Raw genomic sequence first — 25,435 nt, 5'->3', positions numbered from 1 at the left:
TCACTCCTCCCTCACTCCTCCTTCACTCCTCCCTCACTCCTCCTTCACTCCTCCCTCACTCCTCCTTCACTCCTCCCTCACTCCTTCTTCACTCCACCTTCACTCCTCCCTCACTCCTCCCTCATTCCTCCCTCACTCCTCCCTCACTTCTCCCTCACTCCTCCTTCACTCCTCCTTCACTCCTCCCTCACTCCTCCCTCACTCCTCCCTCACTCCTCCCTCACTCCTCCTTCACTCCTCCCTCACTCCTCCCTCACTCCTCCCTCACTCCTCACTCACTCCTCCCTCACTCCTCCCTCACTCCTCCCTCACCCCTCCCTCACTCCTCCCTCACTCTTCCCTCACTCCACCCTCACTCCTTCACTCCTCCTTCACTCCTGCTTAACTCCTCCCTCACTCCTCCCTCACTCCTCCTTCACTCCTCCCTCACTCCTCCCTCACTCCTCCCTCACTCCTCCCTCACTCCTCCCTCACCCCTCCCTCACCCCTCCTTCACCCCTCCTTCACCCCTCCTTCACCCCTCCCTCACCCCTCCCTCACGCCTCCCTCACGCCTCCCTCACTCCTCCCTCACTCCTCCCTCACTCTTCCCTCACTCCTCCTCACTCCTCCCTCACTCCTCCCTCACTCCTCCCTCACTCCTCCTTCACTCCTCACTCACTCCTCTTTCACTCCTCTTTCACTCCTCCCTCACTCCTCACTCACTCCTCACTCACTCCTCACTCACTCCTCACTCATTCCTCCCTCACCCCTCCCTCACCCCTCCCTCACTCCTCCCTCACTCCTCCCTCACTCCTCCCTCACTCCTCCTTCACTCCTCCTTCACTCCTCCTTCACTCCTCCCTCACTCCTCCCTCACTCCTCCCTCACTCCTCCCTCACCCCTCCTTCACTCCTCCCTCACTCCTCCTTCACTCCTTCACTCCTCCTTCACTCATCCTTCACTCCTCCCTCACTCCTCCTTCACTCCTTCACTCCTCCTTCACTCCTCCTTCACTCCTCCCTCACTCCTACTTCACTCCTCCCTCACTCCTCCCTCACTCCTCCCTCACTCCTCCTTCACTCCTCCTGCACTCCTCCCTCACTCCTCCCTCACCCCTCCCTCACCCCTCCCTCACTCCTCCCTCACTCCTCCCTCACTCCTCCCTCACTCCTCCCTCACTCCTCCCTCACTCCTCCTTCACTCCTCCCTCACTCCTCCTTTACTCCTCCCTCACTCCTCCCTCACTCCACCTTCACTCCTCCCTCACTCCTCCCTCACTCCACCTTCACTCCTCCCTCACTCCTCCCTCACTCCTCCCTCACCCCTCCCTCACTCAACCCCTCACTCCTCCCTCACTCCTCTCTCACTCCTCCCTCACTCCTCCTTCACTCCTCCTTCACTCCTCCTTCACTCCTCACTCCTCCCTCACTCCTCCCTCACTCCTCCCTCACCCCTCCCTCACCCCTCCCTCACTCCTCCCTCACTCCTCCCTCACCCCTCCCTCACTCCTCCCTCACTCCTCCCTCACCCTTCCCTCACTCCTCCATCACTCCTCCCTCACTCCTCCCTCACCCCTCCCTCACCCCTCCCTCACCCCTCCCTCACCCCTCCCTCAATCCTCCCTCACCCTTCCCTCACTCCACCCTCACTCCTCCCTCACCCCTCCCTCACTCCTCCCTCACTCCTCCCTCACTCCTCCCTCACTCCTCCCTCACTCCTCCCTCACTCCTCCCTCACTCCTCCTTCACTCCTCCCTCACTCCTCCCTCACTCCTCCTTCACTCCTCCCTAACTCCACCTTCACTCCACCTTCACTCCTCCCTCACTCCTCCCTCACTCCTCCCTCACTCCTCCTTCACTCCTCCCTCACTCCTCCCTCACTCCTCCTTCACTCCTCCTTCACTCCTCCTTCACTCCTCCCTCACTCCTCCTTCACTCCTCCCTCACTCCTCCTTCATTCCTCCCTCACTCCTCCCTCACTCCTCCTTCACTCCTCCTTCACTCCTCCTTCACTCCTCCTTCACTCCTCCCTCACTCCTCCCTCACTCCTCCACTCCTCCCTCACCCCTCCTTCACCCCTCCCTCACCCCTCCCTCACCCCTCCCTCACCCCTCCCTCACCCCTCCCTCACCCCTCCTTCACTCCTCCCTCACTCCTCCCTCACTCCTCCCTCACTCCTCCCTCACCCCTCCTTAACCCCTCCCTAACTCCTCCTTCACTCCACCTTCACTCCTCCCTCACTCCTCCCTCACTCCTCCCTCACTCCTCCCTCACTCCTCCCTCACTCCTCCCTCACTCCTCCTTCACTCCTCCTTCACTCCTCCTTCACTCCTCCCTCACTCCTCCTTCACTCCTCACTCACTCCTCTTTCACTCCTCCTTCACTCGTCCCTCACTCCTCCCTCACTCCTCCTTCACTCCTCCCTCACTCCTCCCTCACTCCTCCCTCACTCCTCCTTCACTCCTCCCTCACTCCTCCTTCACTCCTCCTTCACTCCTTCTTCACTCCACCTTCACTCCTCCCTCACTCCTCCCTCACTCCTCCCTCACCCCTCCCTCACCCCTCCCTCACTCCTCCCTCACTCCTCCCTCACTCCTCCCTCACTCCTCCCTCACTCCTCCCTCACTCCTCCTTCACTCCTCCTTCACTCCTCACTCCTCCCTCACTCCTCCCTCACTCCTCCCTCACTTCTCCCTCACTCCTCCTTCACTCCTCCTTCACTCCTCCCTCACTCCTCCTTCACTCCTCCCTCACTCCTCCTTCACTCCTCCCTCACTCCTCCTTCACTCCTCCCTCACTCCTCCCTCACTCCTCCCTCACTCCTCCGTCACTCCTCCCTCACTCCTCCCTCACTCCTCCCTCACCCCCCCCTCACCCCTCCCTCACTCCTCCCTCACTCCTCCCTCACTCCTCCCTCACTCCTCCTTCACTCCTCCTTCACTCCTCCTTCACTCCTCCCTCACTCCTCCCTCACTCCTCCCTCACTCCTCCCTCACCCCTCCCTCACCCCTCCCTCACCCCTCCCTCACTCCTCCCTCACTCCTCCTTCACTCCTACTTCACTCCTCCCTCACTCCTCCCTCACTCATCCCTCACTCCTCCCTCACTCCTCCCTCACTCCTCCCTCACTCTTCCCTCACTCCTCCCTCACTCCTCCCTCACTCCTCCCTCACTCCTCTTTCACTCCTCTTTCACTCCTCTTTCACTCCTCACTCACTCCTCACTCACTCCTCACTCACTCCTCCCTCACCCCTCCCTCACCCCTCCCTCACCCCTCCCTCACCCCTCCCTCACCCCTCCCTCACTCCTCCTTCACTCCTCCTTCACTCCTCCCTCACTCCTCCCTCACTCCTCCCTCACCCCTCCCTCACTCCTCCTTCACTCCTCCCTCACTCCTCCCTCACTCCTCCTTCACTCCTTCACTCCTCCTTCACTCATCCTTCACTCCTCCCTCACTCCTCCTTCACTCCTTCACTCCTCCTTCACTCCTCCTTCACTCCTCCCTCACTCCTACTTCACTCCTCCCTCACTCCTCCCTCACTCCTCCTTCACTCCTCCCTCACTCCTCCCTCACTCCTCCCTCACTCTTCCCTCACTCCTCCCTCACCCCTCCCTCTCCCCTCCCTCTCCCCTCCCTCTCCCCTCCCTCTCCCCTCCCTCACCCCCTCCCTCACTCCTCCCTCACTCCTCCCTCACTCCTCCCTTACTCCTCCCTCACTCCTCCCTCACTCCACCTTCACTCCTCCCTCACTCCTCCCTCACTCCTCCCTCACCCCTCCCTCACTCCTCCCTCACTCCTCCCTCACCCCTCCCTCTCCCCTCCCTCTCCCCTCCCTCACCCCTCCCTCACCCCTCCCTCACTCCTCCCTCACTCCTCCCTCACCCCTCCCTCTCCCCTCCCTCACTCCTCCCTCACCCCTCCCTCTCCCCTCCCTCTCCCCTCCCTCTCCCCTCCCTCACCCCTCCCTCACTCCTCCCTCACTCCTCCCTCACCCCTCCCTCACCCCTCCCTCACCCCTCCCTCACCCCTCCCTCACTCCTCCCTCACCCCTCCCTCACTCCTCCCTCACTCCTCCCTCACCCCTCCCTCTCCCCTCCCTCTCCCCTCCCTCACCCCTCCCTCACCCCTCCCTCTCCCCTCCCTCACTCCACCCTCACTCCTCCCATACCCCTCCCTCACCCCTCCCTCACTCCTCCCTCACTCCTCCCTCACTCCTCCCTCACTCCTCCTTCACTCCTCCTTCACTCCTCCCTCACTCCTCCTTCACTCCTCCTTCACTCCTCCCTAACTCCACCTTCACTCCTCCTTCATTCCTCCCTCACTCCTCCCTCACTCCTCCTTCACTCCTCCTTCACTCCTCCTTCACTCCTCCTTCACTCCTCCCTCACCCCTCCCTCACACCTCCCTCACTCCTCCCTCACTCCTCCCTCACTCCTCCCTTACTCCTCCCTCACTCCTCCCTCACTCCTCCTTCACCCCTCCCTCACCCCTCCCTCACCCCTCCCTCACCCCTCCCTCACTCCTCCTTCACTCCTCCCTCACTCCTTCCTCACTCCTCCCTCACTCCTCCCTCACCCCTCCTTAACCCCTCCCTAACTCCTCCTTCACTCCACCTTCACTCCTCCCTCACTCCTCCCTCACTCCTCCCTCACTCCTCCCTCACTCCTCCCTCACTCCTCCCTCACTCCTCCTTCACTCCTCCTTCACTCCTCCCTCACTCCTCCTTCACTCCTCACTCACTCCTCTTTCACTCCTCCTTCACTCCTCCCTCACTCCTCCTTCACTCCTCCTTCACTCCTCCCTCACTCCTCCTTCACTCCTCCCTCACTCCTCCTTCACTCCTCCCTCACTCCTCCTTCACTCCTCCCTCACTCCTTCTTCACTCCACCTTCACTCCTCCCTCACTCCTCCCTCACTCCTCCCTCACCCCTCCCTCACCCCTCCCTCACCCCTCCCTCACTCCTCCCTCACTCCTCCCTCACTCCTCCCTCACTCCTCCTTCACTCCTCCTTCACTCCTCACTCCTCCCTCACTCCTCCCTCACTTCTCCCTCACTCCTCCTTCACTCCTCCTTCACTCCTCCCTCACTCCTCCTTCACTCCTCCTCACTCCTCCTTCACTCCTCCCTCACTCCTCTTTCACTCCTCTTTCACTCCTCTTCACTCCTCTTTCACTCCTCCCTCACTCCTCACTCACTCCTCACTCACTCCTCACTCACTCCTCACTCACTCCTCACTCACTCCTCACTCATTCCTCCCTCACCCCTCCCTCACCCCCTCCCTCACCCCTCCCTCACTCCTCCCTCACTCCTCCCTCACTCCTCCTTCACTCCTTCACTCCTTCACTCCTCCTTCACTCCTCCTTCACTCCTCCCTCACTCCTACTTCACTCCTCCCTCACTCCTCCCTCACTCCTCCCTCACTCCTCCCTCACTCTTCCCTCACTCTTCCCTCACTCCTCCCTCACCCCTCCTCTCCCCTCCCTCTCCCCTCCCTCACCCTCCCTCACCCCTCCCTCACTCCTCCCTCACTCCTCCCTCACTCCTCCCTCACTCCTCCCTTACTCCTCCCTCACTCCTCCCTCACTCCACCTTCACTCCTCCCTCACTCCTCCCTCACTCCTCCCTCACCCCTCCCTCACTCCTCCCTCACTCCTCCCTCACCCCTCCCTCTCCCCTCCCTCTCCCCTCCCTCACCCCTCCCTCACTCCTCCCTCACTCCTCCCTCACCCCTCCCTCACTCCTCCCTCACTCCTCCCTCACTCCTCCCTCACTCCTCCTTCACTCCTCCTTCACTCCTCCTTCACTCCTCCTTCACTCCTCACTCCTCCCTCACTCCTCCCTCACTCCTCCTTCACTCCTCCCTCACTCCTCCCTCACTCCTCCTTCACTCCTCCTTCACTCCTCCTTCACTCCTCCTTCACTCCTCCCTCACTCCTCCCTCACTCCTCCTTCACTCCTCCTTCACTCCTCCTTCACTCCTCCTTCACTCCTCCTTCACTCCTCCCTCACTCCTCCCTCACTCCTCCCTCACTCCTCCCTCACTCCTCCCTCACTCCTCCCTCACTCCTCCCTCACTCCTCCCTCACTCCTCCTTCACTCCTCCTTCACTCCTCTTCACTCCTCCTTCACTCCTCCCTCACTCCTCCCTCACTCCTCTTTCACTCCTCTTTCACTCCTCTTTCACTCCTCACTCCTCCCTCACTCCTCCCTCACTCCTCCTTCACTCCTCCCTCACTCCTCCTTCACTCCTCCTTCACTCCTCCTTCACTCCTCCCTCACTCCTCCCTCACTCCTCCCTCACTCCTCCCTCACTCCTCCCTCACTCCTCCCTCACTCCTCCTTCACTCCTCCTTCACTCCTCCTTCACTCCTCCTTCACTCCTCCTTCACTCCTCCCTCACTCCTCCCTCACTCCTCCTTCACTCCTCCTTCACTCCTCCCTCACCCCTCCCTCACTCCTCCCTCACTCCTCCCTCACCCCTCCCTCTCCCCTCCCTCACTCCTCCCTCACCCCTCCCTCTCCCCTCCCTCTCCCCTCCCTCTCCCCTCCCTCACCCCTCCCTCACTCCTCCCTCACTCCTCCCTCACCCCTCCCTCACCCCTCCCTCACCCCTCCCTCACCCCTCCCTCACTCCTCCCTCACCCCTCCCTCACTCCTCCCTCACTCCTCCCTCACCCCTCCCTCTCCCCTCCCTCTCCCCTCCCTCACCCCTCCCTCACCCCTCCCTCTCCCCTCCCTCACTCCACCCTCACTCCTCCCATACCCCTCCCTCACTCCTCCCTCACTCCTCCCTCACTCCTCCTTCACTCCTCCTTCACTCCTCCCTCACTCCTCCTTCACTCCTCCTTCACTCCTCCTAACTCCACCTTCACTCCTCCTTCATTCCTCCCTCACTCCTCCCTCACTCCTCCTTCACTCCTCCTTCACTCCTCCTTCACTCCTCCTTCACTCCTCCCTCACCCCTCCCTCACACCTCCCTCACTCCTCCCTCACTCCTCCCTCACTCCTCCCTTACTCCTCCCTCACTCCTCCCTCACTCCTCCTTCACCCCTCCCTCACCCCTCCCTCACCCCTCCCTCACCCCTCCCTCACTCCTCCTTCACTCCTCCCTCACTCCTTCCTCACTCCTCCCTCACTCCTCCTCACCCCTCCTTAACCCCTCCCTAACTCCTCCTACACTCCACCTTCACTCCTCCCTCACTCCTCCCTCACTCCTCCCTCACTCCTCCCTCACTCCTCCCTCACTCCTCCCTCACTCCTCCTTCACTCCTCCTTCACTCCTCCCTCACTCCTCCTTCACTCCTCACTCACTCCTCTTTCACTCCTCCTTCACTCCTCCCTCACTCCTCCTTCACTCCTCCTTCACTCCTCCCTCACTCCTCCTTCACTCCTCCCTCACTCCTCCTTCACTCCTCCCTCACTCCTCCTTCACTCCTCCCTCACTCCTTCTTCACTCCACCTTCACTCCTCCCTCACTCCTCCCTCACTCCTCCCTCACCCCTCCCTCACCCCTCCCTCACCCCTCCCTCACTCCTCCCTCACTCCTCCCTCACTCCTCCCTCACTCCTCCTTCACTCCTCCTTCACTCCTCACTCCTCCCTCACTCCTCCTTCACTCCTCCCTCACTCCTCCTTCACTCCTCCCTCACTCCTCCTTCACTCCTCCCTCACTCCTCTTTCACTCCTCTTTCACTCCTCTTTCACTCCTCCCTCACTCCTCACTCACTCCTCACTCACTCCTCACTCACTCCTCACTCACTCCTCACTCACTCCTCACTCATTCCTCCCTCACCCCTCCCTCACCCCTCCCTCACCCCTCCCTCACTCCTCCCTCACTCCTCCCTCACTCCTCCTTCACTCCTTCACTCCTTCACTCCTCCTTCACTCCTCCTTCACTCCTCCCTCACTCCTACTTCACTCCTCCCTCACTCCTCCCTCACTCCTCCCTCACTCCTCCCTCACTCTTCCCTCACTCTTCCCTCACTCCTCCCTCACCCCTCCCTCTCCCCTCCCTCTCCCCTCCCTCACCCCTCCCTCACCCCTCCCTCACTCCTCCCTCACTCCTCCCTCACTCCTCCCTCACTCCTCCCTTACTCCTCCCTCACTCCTCCCTCACTCCACCTTCACTCCTCCCTCACTCCTCCCTCACTCCTCCCTCACCCCTCCCTCACTCCTCCCTCACTCCTCCCTCACCCCTCCCTCTCCCCTCCCTCTCCCCTCCCTCACCCCTCCCTCACTCCTCCCTCACTCCTCCCTCACCCCTCCCTCACTCCTCCCTCACTCCTCCCTCACTCCTCCCTCACTCCTCCTTCACTCCTCCTTCACTCCTCCTTCACTCCTCCTTCACTCCTCACTCCTCCCTCACTCCTCCCTCACTCCTCCTTCACTCCTCCCTCACTCCTCCCTCACTCCTCCTTCACTCCTCCTTCACTCCTCCTTCACTCCTCCTTCACTCCTCCCTCACTCCTCCCTCACTCCTCCTTCACTCCTCCTTCACTCCTCCTTCACTCCTCCTTCACTCCTCCTTCACTCCTCCTTCACTCCTCCCTCACTCCTCCCTCACTCCTCCCTCACTCCTCCCTCACTCCTCCCTCACTCCTCCCTCACTCCTCCCTCACTCCTCCTTCACTCCTCCTTCACTCCTCCTTCACTCCTCCTTCACTCCTCCCTCACTCCTCCCTCACTCCTCTTTCACTCCTCTTTCACTCCTCTTTCACTCCTCACTCCTCCCTCACTCCTCCCTCACTCCTCCTTCACTCCTCCCTCACTCCTCCTTCACTCCTCCTTCACTCCTCCTTCACTCCTCCTTCACTCCTCCCTCACTCCTCCCTCACTCCTCCCTCACTCCTCCCTCACTCCTCCCTCACTCCTCCCTCACTCCTCCTTCACTCCTCCTTCACTCCTCCTTCACTCCTCCTTCACTCCTCCTTCACTCCTCCTTCACTCCTCCCTCACTCCTCCTTCACTCCTCCTTCACTCCTCCCTCACCCCTCCCTCACCCCTCCCTCACTCCTCCCTCACTCCTCCACAGGCTGCACACTTGCGCGCGTTAGCTTCATTCTAAACACACACACGTCAATTGTTACCTGTTTTGTCACGAAGCCGCGCTCCGCCGATGCGTCGCGTTGGGTCGAAACCGAGCCAGGACTTCCGGGAAGTTTAAATGCGCGTTGTTCGCGCCGTGGTGCTGACCATGTGACACCGGGTATTTTATGTGTTTATATTGCTTTATTTTGAACATGTGTATATAATTAATGATGTATTATGTTGTAGGAAGAGGCCACAACAGTTTATTGTCAGTTTATTTGGGATTTGAATTATCTAGTTATTTTGCTCAGTGGGAGGGGCAAGTGAGGAATAAAGGCGAGCCGCTCTTGGCTGGGGGAGGAGTCTGTCTCCAACAACAGAGAAGGTAACAGTGTGAGAGAGAGAGTCAAAGAGAGAGAGTTAAAAGAGAGAACGAGTTAAAGTTGAACTCATAGTTGGAACTCTGTAAATATATGTTTTGGGATTTTTGGACCTTTTTGCTCACTGTATATATTTTGCACTGTTGCACTATTTTTGCACTTCGGTTTTGGCACAATAAATCCACCTGAGCACTTGAAATCTGACTCGCCATTGTTTTGAGAGAGAGCCCCGCTACACATCTGAATACATTTGACATGTTGCAGAATGATAGGCATTTGGCAGATACAAAATCTGTAATTTTAAGAATGGAATCATGGAATTTAAGATAACACATTCCATATACTTAATAAGAATCAGAATTATTTCCATTGTCAATGAAAAAGTTTGCAAACCAAATATTTTTTATGGTTTTATATTTTATTTGAGATAAACCACAAAACGCTGAATAATAACACTAAAATATTGAGCCATGACAATAAATATATTTTGATAAATACATACATACACACGTGTACAGTTTAGCACTATGTTTAAAATGTAATGATTAAATTGACGTATGAAAAAGTGCATTAATAAGCAAATGTTCTGATGTATTGTTGTAAAAGTAAAGAAGCGGCACAACAGCATAAGCCAGACCATGAGCTAGACTTTAAGGTGAATCCCATATTTGAATAGATCCACGGTTGGACCGGCTTGATTTTATAATTACACAATGGCAGCTGGCTCGCTCCTCGCCTCGTGCGCACCACGAAGCCACTAAAATAAAGCCTTTTGTCGGGTCATTTACTTTTTTCCAGTTCAAAATCTTACTTAAAACCAGTCGTTTAATATTTCACTTCATCTCACACTGGGCTCTGCGCAGCTCCAGTAACTCGCTCTGATTGGTCAGCACACATGATCACATGGTACGCAAGCCTACGTAACTTCCGGGTCATCAAAGAGCTAAAGGCTAACTGGCGACATGCGCCACTGAGCAGCTGCCATTGACTTGAATAGACCACCATCGTTGGCCCTGGAGGCTTGGTCGCTCGCGTCAGAAGCTGAAGCTGCAGCTCAAAGTCTGTCGCTTTGTCTCTTTGTTTTGTGCTTCACTGGTGATACATATTTGCCGGTTCCTCTTTGAGGGACAATTGTGATCGTTCACAAGAATAACCTCTTTAAGACCCATTCTTTTTATATTCATTTCGAGTCACATCATATACTACAGCCTACTTTATTGTACAATAGACTGTTATGTTTTAATTAGGAAGATTGAGTGACTTTATCACTAAGTTCTCATATTTGTTGCTCCTCAGAACACATTCTGATTCAGTGTTTGCATTTTTGAACGAACAGTGTTGCCTTTTTTTGACCACCAGATGGTGCAATAGAGACACCAACAAAGTGTCGATCCTGGGAAGGTGTAACACGCAGAGACGCGTCGTCAACCCATCATTAGATTAGTGTTTATTTTACCATTATTATTAGTATTAACTCGTCTTACGCTAGCTGTTTTTATTTTATTTACCCTCCATTCTTTATTGAGAAATGAGAGGTTTTGTCTATAGTTTTGTTTATAAAAGTTCTTCTATTAAGAGTGTTTTTTAAACTTCCTATAAGTGATCTGTCCTTTTCCTCTGTATCTTCCTGCGTTGCAACAATGAAATTTCCCCATGTGGGACAATAAAGGAATATCTTGTCTTATTAATTTGGCCTGAAGAAGTCTCCGTGATAAGATCTATCTTGGACCACCCTTCAGAAAAGTTACACAGTAAACCTGAAAATGTGATCCCAGTGTAGGCTTCATGTGCAATACTTTACTTTAAAAAAATACCTCTTGTAGAAGTCTTGAGCTTGTGGAAAGCTGCCATCTCATTTTGTACCACAAGATGGCGGCGTGAGCTGGTGCAGGTCATTTACTTTCAGAAGAGATAATCCACGAGGCCACTTTTTCTGCCCTCTTCACACATCATGTTCCATTTAAGGTTTTAGTGTTGCAAATATATATTTTCAATACTGGCACATAGCATAATAGTAAACCAGTTTATTTTATTTTGTGTTCAGCAATGACAAAGCTTAACTGATTTGGCTGTGGATGCTTCTGACTGTTGAGAACATTTCCATAATTTGTTTGTCATAGGTTCAATTAGGTCTGGATTTGTGAAACATGTCATTAAAACCCAATTTCGATGTCAAAAAGTTAACGCTATACAATGCACCCGGTTTGCTGGTACAAGGTGCGTGTTCTAAGAATAAAGACATTCACATTCAAATCTGTGTCTGCAGCCAATGGTACAGTAGATATGATGAAGCAAGAAAGACTTCATATCAGCAGCGGTCAACTTTAAATAATGTCAATGTCTCATGTGATTTTCAAAGTTGAATTTATAGAATCTTTAGAATTACCATTTTAAATATTATTGGTGAACCTATAATAATAATTGAGAATCATAAGCCTTTTCCTCCCTTTTAACCATGTTCCAACATTGTTAATAGCTGCAATATTTAGCTTAATTTATGCTCGTTTCATTCATCCTGTTTACGAGCTCATCTTCTCTGCTCCTTCTCTGGGTCAGTGGAGTACGACCTGCAGAGTGGATCCTGGACTACCTCACAGACCGACCCCAGTTTGTGAGAGCCCGGGACTGTGTGTCTGACACTCGGACCTGCAGTGTGGGGGCGCCCCAGGGCACTGTCCTCGCGCCCTTTCTCTTCACCCTTTACACTGCAGACTTCAGACACGACACGGACAGCTGTGTCCTGCAGAAGTTCTCTGATGACTCTGCCATCATCGGACTCATCACGGACGACGATGATGCGGAGTACAGAGGACTGGAGCAGGACTTTGTGGACTGGTGTCAGCGTAACCACCTCCTCATCAACGCGGGGAAGACCAAGGAGATGGTGGTGGACTTCCGCAGACGCCACCCCACTGCCCCCTCACCAGTGAACATCCAGGGTCGGGACATTGAGAGTGTGGACTCATACAAGTACCTGGGTGTTCATCTGAACCACAAACTGGACTGGACTCATAACACAGACTGTACAGGAAGAGCCAGAGTCGGCTCTACCTCCTGAGGAGACTCAGGTCTTTTGGAGTGACAGGGCCACTCCTGAAGACCTTCTACGACTCTGTGGTGGCATCAGCTCCTGTACGGTGTGGCCTGCTGGAGCAGCAGCATCACAGAGAGGGAGAGGAAGAGGCTGGACAGAGTCATCAAGAAGTCCAGCTCCGTCCTGGGCTGTGCTCTGGACTCGGTGCAGGAGGTGGGGGACAGGAGGGTCCTGGCTAGATTCACATCTATGCTGGACCATGAGTGTCACCCCCTGCAGGACACCCGTTGTTTTGATAAATCACCAAACTTGTTCTGAGCATTTCTGCCTCAAATCACTTTCATTTCAACTACATGTTTTTAATTCCCTCTGCTGCCAGTAGGGTGCTAACACAAATCATGATATGGGATCACCTAACTGATTGAAAGCCAATCAATGTGTCCCTTCAGTCAACACATTTGATGTTCTAAAGCACAGGTACAAGAGTATGTTTAAAGGATAAATGTACAGATAATGCAGCCTCTGTGGACGACAGCAGCGTTTAGCTCCCAGAGCCAGAGCAGACAAGTTGTCAGACAGAAATTTGAATTACATTTTGATTGAGGCGAGACACTACAGGCCAATTGGAAAATAGATACAAATCTGTAAAATAAGCTAGATCTTCCAGAAAATTGGTGAGTTAAAAACTAAATAAATCTAATTCTGATTTTTGATCAGTCCAAGCGTGTAACGTTTGGTGTGTGTTACACAAGGTCTCTAGGGAGACAAATTAGTTTGGGGAAAATAACATTAAAAATAATAAAAACTTTTGAAATGACTTGTGCTGCTCTGTGGCTGAGTTGACAGCACATATGCCAGGCTGTGTTTGTCGCCAGCTGTAGGGTTGGGACTTGGACTCCAGCTCGGACGATGCTCGTCTCCTTCTTGTTTCATGCTGCACCGTCCCGTCTAGTCTCTAAAAGCTGTCCTACATAGTAAACATGTCGGTCCCATGTCCCACTGGATTGAATGAAAGAATAAAACATGAAACAAATGAAAACCATCTTCTATGGAACATGAAACATCTGGAGCCATGTGAGAGTGAGAGTGTGAGTGTGTGTGTGTGTGTGTGTGTGTGTGTGTGTGTCTGTGTCTGTGTCTGTGTGTGTGTCTGTGTCTGTCTGTGTGTGTGTGTGTGTGTGTGTCTGTGTCTGTGTGTGTGTCTGTGTGTGTGTGTGTTTTAATGGTGTTAGTCCCAGGATCAGACCTGGGACACATTCATGAAACGGTTAAAAACACAAGACAAACTCCAGCAAGTTAGTAAAATTCTTACTAAGAATGTTTTATTAAAATAAATGCCAAGAGGTTAATAAGAAACAAAATAACAGCATTACACCATGAAAACTAAATGCAAGCATGTAAAATATTTAGGACAAGAAAACGTATCGTCGCTAATGAGTTAAACAAGCTGGGCAAGAAAAGTAAGTGTAACAGGGAAAGGCAACGCTCCATGAGACGTCAGGACCAAGAAGCAGTGGATTTATTTAAAAAAAAGAAAAAAGCACTCAGATGATTAACATACATATAAAATGAGATTAGAAAAATACATTATAAACCTGTAACAATGGCTGTTAATTACATTATCATACATGTAGTAGGCAGGCCAGTGAGAGCATAAAGATCAGCTGTCCCCTGATGGACATGTCCACACACAGCTCAGGGCATCGCTCTTCTAATACTGGGACACACGCTTTATATTGCATTTCAATTGAAAAATAACACTGAAGAAAAACAAGGTCATTGACCTTTGGGTGTAACAGTGATGAAAGAGCAAAGAGACAAACTGCCAAGGCAACAATGGAACAGCTGCCAATGTCTCTCCAACAATGTTTTGGTGTGTTTCAAACAATGGAAAGGGCCGTGTGTGGAGCGTTTGTGTTCTCTGCTGGCGCCTCCCAGTGGGGTGGTGCTGGGAGCGTTTGTGTCTGCAGCCGGCACCTCCCCGTGCGGGGCGGGGCCAGCAGGGGGCAGGGCGGAGCCAGCAGGAGCAGGGCGGAGCCAGCAGGAGCAGGGCTCCACTTCACTTCCTGGTTCCTCTGCTCGTCTCAACACTTTGATTTGGCAGATTTCTGTTATTGGCAGTTCCAATTGTTCTTGGAAGTCAGTCACAGTCACCAAAGAATCAAGACAATATTTTATGATTGTTCAAATCAAAGTAACAAATAAAATCCTGCCCACAGCAGAGTAAAGGGCCATCGAGGGAAACAAATTCATTTTAGGAAGACAAAACCATGGCACAGATTTAGCAGCTCATAAAGACTGCTATTCTTGCATAGAATAACTGCAGTAACACCCGGTGTACAGTGGGAGCACCCCGAGGGAGCACCCCGAGGGAGCACCCCGAGGGAGCACCCCGAGGGAGCCCCCTGAGGGAGCATCTTAAGGGAGCACCCCGAGGGAGCCCCCTGAGGGAGCCCCCTGAGGGAGCATCTTAAGGGTGCACCCCGAAGGAGCACCACGAGGGAGCCCCCTGAGGGAGCCCCCTGAGGGAGCATCTTAAGGGTGCACCCCGAAGGAGCACCACGAAGGAGCACCACGAGGGAGCACCACGAGGGAGCACCCTGAGGGAGCATCTTAAGGGTGCACCCCGAAGGAGCACCACGAGGGAGCACCACAAGGGAGCACCCTGAGGGAGCATCTTAAGGGTGCACCCTGAGGGAGCACCCCGAAGGAGCACCACGAGGGAGCACCACGAGGGAGCACCACGAGGGAGCACCCTGAGGGAGCATCTTAAGGGTGCACCCTGAGGGAGCACCCCGAGGGAGCCCCCTGAGGGAGCACCACGAGGGAGCACCACGAGGGAGCGCCACGAGGGAGCACCACGAGGGAGCGCCACGAGGGAGCGCCACGAGGGAGCACCCTGAGGGAGCATCTTAAGGGTGCACCCTGAGGGAGCACCCCGAGGGAGCCCCCTGAGGGAGCACCACGAGGGAGCACCACGAGGGAGCGCCACGAGGGAGCACCACGAGGGAGCGCCACGAGGGAGCGCCACGAGGGAGCACCACGAGGGAGCACCACGAGGGAGCACCCTGAGGGAGCATCTTAAGGGTGCACCCTGAGGGAGCACCCCGAGGGAGCCCCCTGAGGGAGCACCACGAGGGAGCACCACGAGGGAGCACCACGAGGGAGCGCCACGAGGGAGCACCACGAGGGAGCACCACGAGGGAGCACCACGAGGGAGCGCCACGAGGGAGCACCACGAGGGAGCACCACGAGGGAGCGCCACGAGGGAGCGCCCCACAGACACGAGTGGATGTTACTGAACTAAACGGGAAAAGTCAGGAAACAAAACTGGAGATAAGGCACTTTGTTTATCCTCCTGGAGCAAGTGTCTAGTCTAATCACCTTCTAGACTGTTGCTCTCACCATCCAATCATATTCAAGGTAACAGCACTAACTCCACCCACTTATTTGACCCTTTATTTTCTTTTATACCGCTTTCATTTTTATTGAATTTTTCTATTTTTATAGCTTCAAGTTAAGTATCAAAACCTAAAATTGTTAAAAATAGATTTTTTCACCAGCACCCTGTAAAATTAACTATTTTGATCTCTTCTGTATTTGCTTATGCAATGACAGTATCTACATTTTGAGATATTTATAGATATAATACGTATGTATAAAGCAATTTTGAACAAGCAGGCATGGCTTTCACATCCTAGTTTTTCTTGAGACTTCAACAGAAACGTGGGCCCAGGAGTTTGGATGCTAGAAGTGTGACACATTGTGGATGTGCACTTTTAAAAGGACTCTCCAATGACTTTCACTAAAAGGACTCTTGAATTAAGGAGCAACACTGGGTTCAAAAGTGACCTTTGGGACGTGGACTATGCGGTGGAGACAGTTCTTAGTGTTCACTGGGCACAACTTTAATGCTTCTCCATCAGGACAAAGTGGGTTTTGTGGCTGAAGGCAGCACAAACTCACTCCAAACATCAGATATATATATATTCTCTCTGAGTATATATATATATATATACTCAGAGGAAAACCCTTTGGCTAAATACGCACACATAATACTTTTATTTTTTTGTCTTTTTGTTCACAGCTCGGCTTAGCTAACTCAGAGATATATTGTGAATACATCAGGCACTGTAATATGGGTGTAGTGTGGGTGGGGGCAGTAGGCCACTCCCCCAGACCTCAGCACACCCGACTTTCAATGTAGAAGAGAGGCCTCACGCCCCTCCCCCCTCACGCCCCGCCCTCCCGCCGCCTCGGACACTACACCTGATAGATTGCTGAGAAAGCCCTCGTGTCGGCCAGTCACAATGAAGCACAAGCTAATTAGTCAAATATGGATAACAGAAAACAACCAAAGAGAAACAAAATGACAGGAGAAAATAAAATACAACACACATAAATGATCAAATCAGTTCAGCCATGCTCATTTCATCCAACAGAAGCACACCCAGAATGTGTCAGCTCAACATTACAACGTTGTGAATTATGACAGAAATTAATCAATGTCAGTGTTCTCGTTCCTTCTGTTTCTTTTTCTCTGCCATATTGGGTGGGGGTCAAGGTCAGGGGGGGGACAGAAAGTACTTTTTGGAGGTTGATGAGAACCCAAAATGCCGTCCGAATTCACATCAAGTGGAAGGGGTGTGGGCATATTATTGCTATATATAATTCAGTGCAGATTCACGAGCAAAAACAAAACTAAATATCCACCCGGTTATGAGCCATGAAGAAAAAGAAAGAGAAAGAATGGGAATTGAACTCAACAAACAGAGAAAACAATGAGGAGGGCACAACTGCTGGACGGTTGTGCGCTTGTGTGGCGGTGGAGTAGGTCGTAGGGCGGTGGTTCTAAACGGGTTAGGCGCCTCTCGCTCTCTGACACTTGCAGTTTTCCGAGAGGCGTTAGCAAAAAGGCAATTACCAGTTAACTGATCAGCAGGCAGGCTGGGGCGGCTCGTCATTGGGTGAAGAGTTCAGAGGTCAGAAGGTCATGTGTTAGTTGCCGGTGGCGGCTAGGTGGTTAGGAACAAAAACAAAACAAAACAGAAAAAAAAGATAGAAAGGATATTAGTGTCAGCAGAAGAGACTGGAATGACATCATTTTAACAATAAAATGAAAGCAATCTCTTATGAAGCCCGATGCCTCTGCCCGTGTGAGATGACCTCGCCTCTGCTCAGGTGACTAAGCCCCGCCCCTCCTCAAGTGGGCCCCACAACCACAAAACAGAAGCAAGGAGCAGCGAGACAGACAGACTAGTGTTTTAGTGTGACAGACGTGTGATTAGTGTCTCTCTAGGTTACACTGAGGCTAGTGCAGGGTGCAAGAAGAACAGAATCGCTGTTTTCCGATTCTCGGCCTTTATTTTGCAGTCGATTTTTATAGAATATAAATATACACAAGAACCATAAATACATTTGATAGAAAATGCTCAAATAGAAAATGACAGTACCTTATGTACAACTGAAATGTCAATAAATGCAATACAGTGAATGCAAGCTCCCTCAGCTCCATGTCCTCAACACATCAAGAGCAAATGAAACCATGTGGCAGCGGCGGAGCTCCGTCTGATTCAGCCCCAGCTCTTTCAGGCACGTTTCTATAGTGACAAGCGACACTTCTGCTTTAAAACATCTATATATTAGTCATGAAATAGGAATTGGAAGGCAATTCCATTATATTCTTGTAAGGCAACATCTGAACTGAAGTCTATGGACACCTGAGCACAAAGTAGAAAGCATTTCTTTTATCTTATCATTTGAATCATGAATATTGTCCGATATACTAAGCATATTCATTTTTGTAACATATTTTGTTAATATACACAATAATAGGATTCTGCAGCCTCAGAAAGGACCATTGTTCCGCTCTATTCTCTCATTTAATATTCAGAAACATATTATACAAAATCTGCTTTTATTTTATATTTTCTAAGTACTAGTTTGTAACGCCTTCGATGAGGGTCACGGACAACGTTTTCATGCCGTCTAAACCCTTTCATAACCAGAACATAAGCAATAACCCATAGCAACATCAATAACCCCTGTTTGGTTTTAAACTTGAATAAGACTTTCAGTGATGGATTTAATTAACATGAACTCAACTGTATTCTTCAAAACCACATGCCTCTCAATTAAAGCATGTCACTGACAAAATAGACTCAGTCTCAATGGAAATTCAATGAATTGCCCAGCTCTACTTTGACTTTTGGAACTCTGTTGACACAAGTGAAGGAACATCCTCTTACAATAGTGTTGAACAAGCTCGGGAGCTGAATCAGGAATGGTGCGTGAGAGGAATGTCTTTTGTCCTAGTGTCTGCTCACACACATGACCCAGTGTGCCTGAGCAGACGTGTGAAATGTGTCCACGCGCCGGCGTTTGAGCGCGGCGTGGATGTGTCGCGTGTGGAGAGAGAGGAAAATACAGACTACATTCCCAACCAAGGCATCGAGGCATATACGTGGAGGCATTAGGACAGTGTAGATACGGGACTCCTTTAATGTGCAGCATTTCATCCAGGGGCGGGACCTGACCTTGTATTGCACTTTTATCACTTCTAACAGCCTTTTGGAGACATAGCTTCATTTAGTCTCGAAATGGTCATGAAAATACATCCAAGCAAGTTGCCAAATTAGTCTCTTTCGAAACATGAGAGTCAAATCTTTTATATTCTATTCATAGTTTGAGAGTAGTATGAGCAGAATAAACTGTAGAAACTCTAATTATTTGTTCAGATTTGTTTTGGTCTCTTAATTTACTCTCGAGTTTTTGTTTAACTGAACTTAAAATGGGCTTATACTTATGCATATATTCATATTACAGTATATAGTCTTTAGAAAGTAGTCCAAAACTATTTTAAACTTATGCGTAAGAAATGTTCTTGTGTCAAGGAAATATAGCCTAACTCCCTAACAAGGACAAACAGCACATTTTATGGGCTGTAATGTATTATTGGAGCTAGTTAGTACCACCTAAATCCCATGTATTTTAATCATCTTAGAACTCTAAAACTGTAGTTACTGAACTGTTTTTCATGACTCACAAAAAGTATTGTCAATGTGGCTGAACCTTCACATTTGTTGCAATTCCACAGTTAGAAGGCTTTGATTGACACTGAACGCAAAGCCCCAACCCCGGACCAAATGGCCAACACTGAGGGAGTCCCGGAGAGTTGCAGGAGTGTAGCCGGAGACTAAACTAACCTCGGTCTGTAGTCACAATCCTTTGGTAAGGATGGACCCGTGTGTCATGCCGCCGCACTTTAGTAGCCATTGCACCTATAGGTTGTAACAGGGCCACAGGGTTAGCAACCATTCACTTTAGGAGGGAAGAACAGTCAGCGTACAGTCAGGGCATTCACATTTTAACAGTAGCTCTAGCTTAGCCAATACAATACACTTTATAATACATATACACACTGCACAGGTTTTACGTAAAAATGCAGTAGAAAAAAAATACATCTTTTTGGAAGTTCAGAGCCTGGGAACAACTACAAACCTATTCTTAGAATGACTGCAACATATCAACAGAGATACATCGTAAGGCTTAGAAATGTGAAGTGTTCCATTATGAAATTTGATGTCACAGCGAATAAATGATTGATGCAAATCCATATCACAAGAAAATAAAGCTAATTTCTTCATTATAAAATGGACATTTGTTTTGGTCTTTTGTTTAGTCTAGAATTATGCAATAACACTGTGCAATGTTTTAAAGAAGTAATTGTCCTAAAAATACATTTAAAAAAAGCATCATTATATCCAGATAGTATGACCAAATATCCAGACTAGAATGTAGAGAATGTGTGTGTACTTGTAGCCAGGCCCTCAAATGCATCACTTAATAAGATTCCACAGTGCTCAGGTTGTAAAGGGCCAGATTAAGACATCTGGAGGCTGGTGTGGCTCTGGAGGACACTGCCCTGAACACTGCCCTGAACACTGCTCTGAACACTGCCCTGAAGGACACTGCCCTGAAGGACACTACCCTGAACACTGCTCTGGAGGACACTGCCCTGAACACTGCCCTGAAGGACACTGCCCTGAAGGACACTACCCTGAACACTGCTCTGGAGGACACTGCCCTGAACACTGCCCTGAAGGACACTGCCCTGAAGGACACTACCCTGAACACTGCCCTGAAGGACACTGCCCTGAAGGACACTACCCTGAACACTGCCCTGAACACTGCCCTGAACACTGCCCTGAACACTGCCCTGAACACTGCTCTGGAGGACACTACCCTGAACACTGCCCTGAACACTGCCCTGAACACTGCCCTGAACACTGCCCTGAACACTGCCCTGAACACTGCCCTGAACACTGCTCTGGAGGACACTGCCCTGAACACTGCCCTGAACACTGCCCTGAACACTGCCCTGAACACTGCTCTGGAGGACACTGCCCTGAACACTGCCCTGAACACTACCCTGAACACTACCCTGAACACTGCCCTGGAGGACACTGTCCTGGAGGACACTGCCCTGGAGGACACTGCCCTGGAGGACACAACCCTGGAGGACACAGCCCTGGAGGACACAACCCTGGAGGACACAGCCCTGGAGGACACTACCCTGGAGGACACTGCCCTGGAGGACACAACCCTGGAGGACACAACCCTGGAGGACACAACCCTGGAGGAGAACACTACCCTGGAGGAGAACACTACCCTGGAGGAGAACGCTGGAGGAGAACGCTGGAGGAGCATGCTGCTCTGGGGGAGGACGCTGCCCTGGGGAGGACGCTGCTCTGGGGGAGGACGCTGCTCTGGGGGAGGACGCTGCCTTGGAGGAGCATGCTGCTCTGGGGGAGGACGCTGCCCTGGGGAGGACGCTGCTCTGGGGGAGGACGCTGCTCTGGGGGAGGACGCTGCCTTGGGGGAGGACGCTGCTCTGAGGGAGGACGCTGCCTTGGGGGAGGACGCTGCCTTGGGGGAGGACGCTGCTCTGGGGGAGGACGCTGCCTTGGGGGAGGACGCTGCCTTGGGGGAGGACGCTGCTCTGGGGGAGGACGCTGCTCTGGGGGAGGACGCTGCCTTGGGGGAGGACGCTGCCCTGGGGGAGGACGCTGCCCTGGGGGAGGACGCTGCTCTGGGGGAGGACGCTGCTCTGGGGGAGGACGCTGCTCTGGGGGAGGACGCTGCTCTGGGGGAGGACGCTGCCTTGGGGGAGGACGCTGCTCTGGGGGAGGACGCTGCTCTGGGGGAGGACGCTGCCTTGGGGGAGGACGCTGCTCTGGGGGAGGACGCTGCTCTGGGGGAGGACGCTGCTCTGGGGGAGGACGCTGCTCTGGGGGAGGACGCTGCCTTGGGGGAGGACGCTGCTCTGGGGGAGGACGCTGCTCTGGGGGAGGACGCTGCCTTGGGGGAGGACGCTGCTCTGGGGGAGGACGCTGCCTTGGGGGAGGACGCTGCTCTGGGGGAGGACGCTGCTCTGGGGGAGGACGCTGTGTGAGAGGCTCTGGATAAATAATATAACGGCTCATCGTCCTGTGTAAGACAGTCCCGACAGGACGAGTACGTCTCTGTCTCAACACATTTATAAGTCAGGTTACATGCACTGTGACCAGCTAAAGGCTGCGCAGAACCACAACGCATGAAACTATATTTAATTCATCTCCAATTCGTAGACCCCTTAAAACGTTCTAATTCCAGAATGGAAGCGACAGGAGGCAAAATCATGCACCATGACACATCAAAGTCTTTACATAAGCCACAATTTTGAATTTACAGTGTATAAAGATCACTAAATGTGTCTTGACAAATACTGTTTTTCAGCCTCAAAACTGTATTTGAAATTATAGGAAGTTATAAAACCTACACAATATACAATTATGAACACACTGTAGGATGAAATGTCTGTAAATATTACTACAGAAATGCCCTTTTATGAAAACTGCTTAGTGTGTATAATAATATCCTTATAAATAAAGGCATCATGTCAAATAGAATAGTTCATGTTTTCTAACGTGTCTTGAGTGTCTTATTCCACCATCAAAATCACATTGATTTGCTTCACCTTTGCCTCCAGACGACTCCATTTTAGAATTGAGTGTTTTTGTACAAATGATCACTGATCACATTCCTGCAGTTTTCTCATCCAATCTTAAAAGGTGCATTATGTCACTTTGTAGATCGGCTGCCTCTGCTCGTCTCCATTCAGACGTGATGGCCTGAGACATCTATTAAGCATTTATTTCGTTACAGATGTTTTTACTGCTCCAAAAACATGCATGTAACTTGGCCTGATAACTTCTATTTTATTTGTTTACTACAGTCACAGATACGTATGAAAGGCCAACCTTATTGTGAACTTGAAACCATAATGCTTGCCTTCAGAAAAAGACAATTGTGTGTAAAAGGCACACGCATCGCTGCCTCTGCTCTGGAAGCCACCACATATACGCTGCTCAAGTCTTTGAGGGTGCTGCGTGCCTAAAGCTTCTCTTTCCTCCACTGTGCTAACATCAGTGTCACATGTTTACATTTAAAAGGGGTGAAGTGGAGACAAACCAGGGCAAAAAGGAGCATTTTACTGGATATGCCCAGTGGGACTGGAGGGCCTGCAGGGATGTGCACGGGAATGATCTGAACAGCAGCAGAAATCCTCCGAGATCCACTAGCAGACTGAAGATGCCTCCAGGGCAGAGCGAGAACGGGCTAAGTCCTCTATGAACCTGAGAGCAGACACATGACCTAAGGCTAAGAGTCCACTGAGACTGCACTCAAACACTGAAACTCAGCTAAGTCCTCTATGAACCTGAGAGCAGACACATGACCTAAGGCTAAGAGTCCACTGAGACTGCACTCAAACACTGAAACTCAGCTAAGTCCTCTATGAACCTGAGAGCAGACACATGACCTAAGGCTAAGAGTCCACTGAGACTGCACTCAAACACTGAAACTCAGCTAAGTCCTCTATGAACCTGAGAGCAGACACATGACCTAAGGCTAAGAGTCCACTGAGACTGCACTCAAACACTGAAACTCAGCTAAGTCCTCTATGAACCTGAGAGCAGACACATGACCTAAGGCTAAGAGTCCACTGAGACTGCACTCAAACACTGAAACTCAGCTAAGTCCTCTATGAACCTGAGAGCAGACACATGACCTAAGGCTAAGAGTCCACTGAGACTGCACTCAAACACTGAAACTCAGCTAAGTCCTCTATGAACCTGAGAGCAGACACATGACCTAAGGCTAAGAGTCCACTGAGACTGCACTCAAACACTGAAACTCAGCTAAGTCCTCTATGAACCTGAGAGCAGACACATGACCTAAGGCTAAGAGTCCACTGAGACTGCACTCAAACACTGAAACTCAGCTAAGTCCTCTATGAACCTGAGAGCAGACACATGACCTAAGGCTAAGAGTCCACTGAGACTGCACTCAAACACTGGTCACTTCTGCACAAGCAGCTAAAGGGTTAGACTGGACTGTAGGGCATTAGTGTGGTGGTTCATGGTGTCTGTCCTGCCTTCATGGTGTCTGTCCTGCCTTCATGGTGTCTGTCCTGCCTTCATGGCGTCTGTCCTGCCTTCATGGTGTCTGTCCTGCCTTCATGGCGTCTGTCCTGCCTTCATGGCGTCTGTCCTGCCTTCATGGCGTCTGTCCTGCCTTCATGGTGTCTGTCCTGCCTTCATGGCGTCTGTCCTGCCTTCATGGCGTCTGTCCTGCCTTCATGGCGTCTGTCCTGCCTTCATGGCGTCTGTCCTGCCTTCATGGCGTCTGTCCTGCCTTCATGGCGTCTGTCCTGCCTTCATGGCGTCTGTCCTGCCTTCATGGTGTCTGTCCTGCCTTCATGGTGTCTGTCCTGCCTCTAGTGTCCACAGCCAGCCTCCTGCATCTGATCTTCAGGTGGACACCACATATTTACCTTTCAACAAGTCCTGACTGTGGCCGAGCGAGGCGGCGTCCAGCAGCCCGGCCGGGTAGAACAGGCCGGCCTCCTGAGACGGATGGCCAAAGCCGGCAGTACCGGCGCCAACGCTCCCCCAGGCTCTCTTACCTAGAACCCCTGTGTGCTCGATGGGGTACTCCAGCAGGGAGGTGGGTGCCAGCGCGTACGGGTACTCATAGGGGCCGGTGTAGATGAGGCCGCCGTCCGGCGAGGGCGGAACCAGTGTGGGGGTGCCATTGGGCAGCATAGCGGCCACCTGGGGCCGGATGAGATTCATGATGGGGGGCCCACCCGGCGTGGGGGGCCGCAGCGACTGGCACACTTGACCTGTAGAAGCCGATATAAGCCGAGGACCCTGAGCGGCCGCTGCCGCCGCTGCAAGAGAGAACGCAAGGGTGGCTGCCATAAGCAAGAAGTGAAGAACAGGAGGAAGAGAGGCAGAGGAGAGAAGTGAGGAGAGAAGTGAGGAGACAAGTGAGGAGAGAGAGGAGAAAGTGAGGAAAGAGGAGAGAAGTGAGGAAAGAGGAGAGAAGTGAGGAAATAAGTGAGGAGAGAAGTGAGGAGGGAAGTGAGGAGAGAAGTGAGGAGAGAAGTGAGGAGAGAAGTGAGGAGAGAGAGGAGAGAAGTGAGGAGAGAAGTGAGGAGAGAAGTGAGGAGAGAAGTGAGGAGAGAGAGGAGAGAGAGGAGAGAAGTGAGGAAAGAGGAGAGAAGTGAGGAGAGAAGTGAGGAGACAAGTGAGGAGAGAGAGGAGAAAGTGAGGAAAGAGGAGAGAAGTGAGGAGAGAAGTGAGGAGAGAAGTGAGGAGAGAAGTGAGGCGAGAAGTGAGGAGAGAAGTGAGGAGAGAAGTGAGGAGAGAAGTGAGGAGAGAAGTGAGGAAAGAGAGGAGAGAAAGGAGAGAAGTGAGGAGAGAGAGGAGAGAAAGGAGAGAAGTGAGGAAAGAGGAGAGAAGTGAGGAGAGAAGTGAGAAGAGAAGTGAGGAGGGAAGTGAGGAAAGAGAGGATATAAGTGAGGATAGAAGTGAGGAGAGGAGAGAAGTGAGGATAGAAGTGAGGAGAGAGGAGAGAAGTGAGGAAAGAGAGGAGGGAAGTGAGGAAAGAGAGGAGAGAAGTGAGGAG

General features: G+C 52.0%; 1 protein-coding gene across 5 annotated transcripts in view; it reads right to left on the bottom strand.

Annotated features, from left to right (window-relative positions):
* Positions 1–13,713: 13,713 nt before the first annotated feature.
* Positions 13,714–25,435, bottom strand: part of qkia (QKI, KH domain containing, RNA binding a) — a 181,740-nt gene continuing 170,018 nt past the window's right edge. The window contains exons 6-8 of one of the 5 annotated variants that reach the window (XM_072457017.1): positions 24,297–24,695; positions 19,627–19,701; positions 13,714–17,436 (exon numbers count right to left, since the gene is read on the bottom strand). In XM_072457017.1, coding sequence (XP_072313118.1) covers positions 17,420–17,436; positions 19,627–19,701; positions 24,297–24,695 — 491 coding nt within the window. In that variant the 3' untranslated portion in view covers positions 13,714–17,419. Of the gene's footprint in view, positions 17,437–19,621; positions 19,702–24,296; positions 24,720–25,435 lie in introns of those variants that run through there. The other 4 variants (XM_072457016.1, XM_072457020.1, XM_072457018.1 and 1 more) reach the window with 4 other exon arrangements.

This window comes from Eucyclogobius newberryi, unplaced genomic scaffold (assembly GCF_026437365.1).
Source record: "Eucyclogobius newberryi isolate DKJ021-1_F unplaced genomic scaffold, fEucNew1.0.hap1 SCAF_21, whole genome shotgun sequence".
In the NCBI taxonomy this organism is placed as follows: domain Eukaryota; kingdom Metazoa; phylum Chordata; class Actinopteri; order Gobiiformes; family Gobiidae; genus Eucyclogobius; species Eucyclogobius newberryi.
The sequence above is the reverse complement of the archived record's forward strand: the minus strand, read 5'-3'. Positions and strand labels throughout refer to the sequence as shown.